This window comes from Sapajus apella, unplaced genomic scaffold, assembly GCF_009761245.1.
Source record: "Sapajus apella isolate SASKATOON/1434 unplaced genomic scaffold, GSC_monkey_1.0 scaffold45, whole genome shotgun sequence".
In the NCBI taxonomy this organism is placed as follows: Eukaryota; Metazoa; Chordata; class Mammalia; order Primates; family Cebidae; genus Sapajus; species Sapajus apella.
The window spans coordinates 19,650,893-19,656,892 of NW_022436985.1; the positions used below are offsets into that span (position 1 = coordinate 19,650,893).

General features: G+C 49.2%; 1 protein-coding gene across 3 annotated transcripts in view; it reads right to left on the bottom strand.

Moving 5' to 3' along the window:
- Window positions 1-5,225, bottom strand: part of FRAS1 (Fraser extracellular matrix complex subunit 1) — a 464,791-nt gene extending 459,566 nt beyond the window's left edge. The window contains exon 1 of one of the 3 annotated variants that reach the window (XM_032239833.1): window positions 4,401-5,225. In XM_032239833.1, coding sequence (XP_032095724.1) covers window positions 4,401-4,476 — 76 coding nt within the window. In that variant the 5' untranslated portion in view covers window positions 4,477-5,225. The remainder of the gene's footprint in view (window positions 1-4,400) is intronic. The other 2 variants (XM_032239834.1, XM_032239832.1) reach the window with 2 other exon arrangements.
- Window positions 5,226-6,000: the final 775 nt, after the last annotated feature.

The window sequence follows — 6,000 nt, forward strand, 5'->3', positions numbered from 1 at the left end:
TGAGATAATTTGCATATATCCTGAAACCACTGGTAAACTGAGTAAATCAGAGAAGTTAAATCCAAGCACCACAAAATGTCAGACCCATTAGTTCAAAGAAATAGTGGCAGATACAACCATTAAGATACAAAAAGATTTGGAGAGCATGGTACCACAAAAACATGACTCATTAGGAGCAAGCAGCCACAAGTTGGCATTTAAATGTTCAGGCTTTATGTTGTGCTATAATTCCGCATATGGCTGTGTGCACTGTGGAATACTTAAAATAGAATCATTTTCTGAACTGACAGGACAGCTCATGTCCTGATTATTGTCAACTAGGATTTAGATCAATTAATAGAGTAGTTAAAATGGAAGTGGGCCAACTGTTTTGGAACTACAGTAAGATTTGGCATGAGGCTCCAACTTCGACATGCGGTAGTCCCCTCCCCTGCTCTGAGCCATGTGTTAAAGAATATTTTATGACTACTTGTGTGACTACAGTTGGGTGATATTGCCGCCCAAGTCCGTAACAGTGAATATGGATGGCTGGGTCCTTACTAAAGGATGTACATGACATAAGGAGAGTAATGCCGAGAATCCGATCTTCAGAGGGCAATGGAAATATAATTGATGAAAATAAGAGTCCACAACACCGCTTTATTTCCATTGCCAGGTAATTACAAAAGCCAAAAGATGCAAAGTTACAAACATCATCTAACATTTCCATACTGAGAAACCCAGCCAGGACCAAATGTTCCCATATTCCTACTGCCATTAAACTGCTATTAACAATTTCTAGATATGCAAACTCCTTGAGGGCAGGAATTATTTTGGCTTTGGTTTTGATGTTTGTACCCACCTACCAGACATAACCTGACACATAAGCTATCAATAAAGGCTTGCAGAATGAAAGAATTAGGTTACTTGTTTCCAGCCAATGCCTTCTCTTCCCTAACACTGAGTTTTAAGCATAGAGTCTCTCAACGAAACAACTCTCCAAACCAGAGTGGAACCAACTACCCTAACTTACCCATAAATAAAACATATTGTCTATCAAATGATCCTCTTCAATGTAATCTGTACAATGGCATTTATAGGAAAAGCCTGGGATTTGGGGAATGCCTAAAATCACATGGAGAGTGATGGGATACAGACTAAAGCTCGATTTTCTTAGCCTCCGATTCAATGATCTTTCCCTACCCCAAGGCAACTGTCTTATCTAGTGTAACTTCACAGGACTTTCATGCCAACAAAATTCAAGATATTTCTCCAGAAAATGCTATGGCAGAGTTTCTCTGATTCAGAAAGCAGCCATATTAGAAGTTTCTTTGTGACTTCTTGATTTTATTAAGTTCTCAAATCATAGCATTAATAGTTTATCTGCTTAGCAATATAAGGCAATATAAAATAACACTGCCAATAATTTGCCTGTAAAAATTTACTTTGCTTTTGATAATTAAAATAAAATTCAGAGGCTGGTCATGGTAGCTCATGCCTGTAATCCTAGCACTTTGGAAGGCCAAGGCAGGCATTTTACTTGAGGCCAGGAGTTCAAGACCAGCCTGGCCAACATGGTGAAACCCTTTGTCTACTAAAGATATGAAAATTAGCCGGGCATGGTGGTGCACATCTGTAATCTCAGCTACCCAGGCGGTTGAGGCATGAGAATCACTTGAGCCCAGGGGGTGGAGGCAGCAGAGAGCTGAGATTGTGACGCTGCACTCCAGCCTGGGTGACAGAGCGAGACTCTGTCTCAAAAAAATAATGAAATTTAGAGCCAGAAAGTTGCAATTGACCATAAATAAGGCAGCAAATGCTGATCTTTTCTATGTTTGATGATTAGCCAAAGTATCTTAGAGCTATCACCTAATTGACTTCATTTAGTAAATGACAGACTACAGCTCAAAGAAGTTAGGTGGTTCATTCAAGGTTAGTCAGCTAATCAGAGGCCAGTTTACCAGTTAAGCTTAATTTAAAAGAATGTAATTTGCAATACTTGTTCATCTGACCAATTTTTTGAGCACTTATTGTATGCTAGGAGCTAAACTGAAGATACAAGAATAGAAGCCATCCTAACCCCTCAATAAGCACACTGCTAAGTGAGGAAGACCAAACCCATACCAACCACAATTGTCCTCTCTGTCCACTGAGAAGAAAATGATAAGTTTTGCCATAAAGTGGTCAGCAAAGGTGTCACAGGGTACACCCCCTCAAAAGAAGTATACATGTGAATGTTTCTTTTCCAATTTAAAAAAGTATTCTCTAGGCCAGTAATAAAACCTTGAGATTTCTAAGATCCTTGCCATTTTCCCTCCTTGGTCTGAATGCTCTTATTTTTTAAAGAAAAAGAAAAGCTCGAGAGGACCAAATCAGAGTTCTCATCAGATGACAAGTGGTTTTTTTGTCTGTGGGGGTGATATCACTTAATTAAACTAATTAACTGAGATATGTAAAGTGCTTAGCACCATGCCAGGCAATACCTGCTCAATAAATGGCCGTGTTCATTCTTTCTTAGATAAGCACCATCATGATGTGGGTGGAAACTCTCAGACATTTATCAATCCAATTTGTGAAACGGCTATAGAATGCTCTGACAGGTACAACAATAAGAAGCAAAGTTTCCAAAGACTCTTTGGAGTAATGTTCACCCCCCAACCCCGGCTTTCTGTGCTTCGCGTCCCCCCATCCCCACCTCCCAATCAATAGATTTGGCAATTCTTAAACTTTGCCCACTGGATCAAGCAGTCTTCCAAAGAACGCACCCTGTAGGCTCTTGGTAATAATGCCTTTTGTCGATTCCAGAGATCTGGCTCTGAGAAGCTGCACCATTCCAACTGCCCCCTGGTGAGCTATCCCGGGAGTGCTAACCACCTTTTCTGCGTTGCTGAAATAGGACTCTAAATTAAAAACTGCAACCAAGTGAAATTAATTTTTCTAAGTACCAAGTTTAGGTTTGGGTGGCCTGGTGTGACTCTCTCACCTGATTTATTATAATCAAGCCCTACAAGCTTTTTTTTTCCTCCCCTCAAAGTACGAACCCACACGGACATGGACAATAAAGCTGTATTTCTACAGGACATGCATTGTTGGGAGAAGGCTGCACAGGTCCCAGACGTGCCTTTCCCAGAGATTATACACACTTGACACACATCCCGGAAGAGGGCAGAAAGCAGCACCTGTACCCATGGGAACGTCCCCCACTACTGTTCATGGATTTCCAAGGCCTCCCACTTTCTCTTGGGAAGCCAGCAAAGAAAAGGCAGCTGCTCCAGTGACTGGAGGTCGACCCGAGGCAGAGCTTTTTCCTCCCCGGGCCTCGAGCAGCCCCCAGTCCTGCGCAGGAGCTCGGCCCCAGGAGCCGCCCCGCGCCCCTTGCCGGGGCACCAGAGCGGAGAAGGCGGCCCGCCCTGCACCAGCCACCGCCCAGCCGCGGCTCTGATTTGAGGCTGGGCGGGGGAACTCTTCTTCCCGCAGCTGGATGAATAATGAATGGAGCCGGGAGGGGAAGCCGAGAGCCAGGCGCTGTGGATTAAGCCGTCTTCCTCCCGGCCCGCCGGCTCCCTTCCCCCTCCCTAAGCACTGGCTGGGCAACTTACACGGCTCCTCCGAGCAGGTGGAAGCTCAGAGTGCCTCGCGTCCCCGGGCCTGGCATCCCAGGACCCCAAACTCTTGATTTACTTATTGACTCATTTATTTGGCTGAGCCTGGATTGCTTTTGATACCATGGCGACAACTACTCTCACAGCTTCCTTTTTTCTCCCGAAGCTCCGGGGTTTTACAAGTAGCTTGGGGCCTCGGAGGAAAACCAGGAGGCGGAGGGTGAAGTAAAAGAATGATGAACCTCAACTCTTATTAACCACTTTTGTTCTGGGAAGCAGGCAGGTACGTGCTTCTCCTTACTGGAGAGATTTCTTTCAGTGCAGCTGAACTATCTACGTCCAGAACACGCTCCAAGCAGTTAGTTATAAAATCCTAACTGGTTTTTAGGGGGAGGCTGATGTAAGGAGTGCGGGAGAGCGATGGGGCTTTAAGGTGAAAGATTGTGTTTCTTCCAAACGGGAGTATTTTAAAACAGATAAGAGCAATTGTTCACTCCTCACCTGTGCTCCATGCAGTTGCTTTCTCTTCGGGAAAAGGTAGGTGGTGGAAAGTAAAAGAATCCGTTTCAGAGATGTCACCTCCAACGGCCACCCACCCACCCAAAAGCACTTAGGGCAGAGAGGGAGGCCGTGTCGGGGGGTTGTAATCCTAATACAAAACAGTCAGGAGTAGGAAACTTGTCGGCAAAAAGCCTATTCGAGTTCCACTTCCACCCCACACTCCCCAGAAAAACTTCCACCTGACCCACAATACCATAAAATCTACTGAGCGTTTTAAACTGCACGTTCACAGACACACACAAGGCACCGCTCTCTCACCTTCGGAATGATGAGGCAATACTGCAAATTCCACCAACGTTAGGGCCAGCCCAAGCCACACTTTGAGTACTCCCATCGCCGCCTCGGCACCCACGATGGAGTAGCCCAGCCTTCAGCATCCAAGAAGCGCTCGGCCAAAACGCTGGCTCCCGCGCCGAGAACCCGGGCGCACCGAGGGTGGGGGACAGCCGGCCGTTACCTCCGGGAAAGTGAGACGCACCGGCCGAGAGCGACACGCATCAGCCCGGAGGTGCCGGCGCAGGCTGGAGGTTCAACTCACTCGCAGCCCGGGAGGAGAGCGCGCCGAGCTCCCCCGCAAGGCAGGACGCCAACGTGGGCTGAGCTTTGGGAGAAGAAGAAGAGGCAGAGCGCAGTTCTCCGCGGCAAAGTCTCGCCTGAAAGTTGCTGGTCACGGGCGGATCGGATCTTCCAGCATTTCCCTCGGGCTAGACCCTTCCGCTCCCGGGTCCCCGACAGTGGAGATCCTGGCTCTGGTTTGTCCGAAGCGGCTTTTTAAAGTTCACTTGACACCAGACGTCGGCGCTGCGTCGGCACGGCGGGTCACTGGGAGCCCCGAAAGACCCACCCACACTCACTCCTTGGTCTGGCCACCCAGTTCGGCAGACCTCATTCGCCGGGGGCCGCTCGCTGGAAACTTTGTGCAGCGCTGCGGGCAGCTCCTGGGACTCGCCCGCGCTGCAGCCGCACAGCGCCGCCTGGGGCTGCGCTCCCTGCAGCAGACTGTTCAGAAGCTTCGCAGGAAAGACTGGGGGGCGCTGCTGCTACTTTCTCGTCCCCGCCCCTCGCCTGGGTGAGCAGGGCTGCGGGGGCGCGGCTTGCTGCACACCAACGCCCACCTCCGCGCCGAACACCCCGGAGCTGGTCTGCAGAGTAGAGGTGCAATGATTACGGGAGTGCAAGCAGAGCCATAATTTTAATTGCACAAAGGAAAAAGCTAGCGAGACTGGAAAAGATCCCCGAACTCAAGGCCACCCGGGCGAGAGAGCCTGGAAACGCCCAAAATACGCCGGGTCTGGACCCCGTGTTTACAGGACACACGTTCAGCCTTCCTCTCGCCTTCCTTGCCACCTTCCTCTCTGCTTTGCTCAGTGTGAAAATGGACCCAGAGACTCCGAGCTTTGGCAAAGATTCCAGAGAGTCACGTGGGGAAAGGGGAGAAGCGAGGAGGGGGGTGAGGGGAGGCCGAGAGAGCAACCTGATCCCTTTATTCATTCTGCTGGAGTTCAGATTGGCTTTGTCTGGGGAGGGATCAAAAGTGGTCACACCGGGGCAGAGGGGGTGGAGATAGGTGGCACAGTCCTTGCTCAGGCACAGCGGAGGGCAGATGAACCGTGTCCACACCCCTCGTTAGGGGAGGAACCGATTCCGGGGGCTTGGGAGGGAGGAAGCATGTACCCACATCAAAGGCCCTGGTTCTACCTCCCACCCCTACAGCCCGCCACTCCTGCTGGACTAAGTGCGTCCGGCGGACCTGACTGATCCTTTTTACTCGCTCTGGGAACCTCAGGCTGTCGCATCCTGGCTTTTACCAGCAGCCTGGGAAGATTTTGGCGTGTGTGTCCTAGGCGGAGTCTCCCGC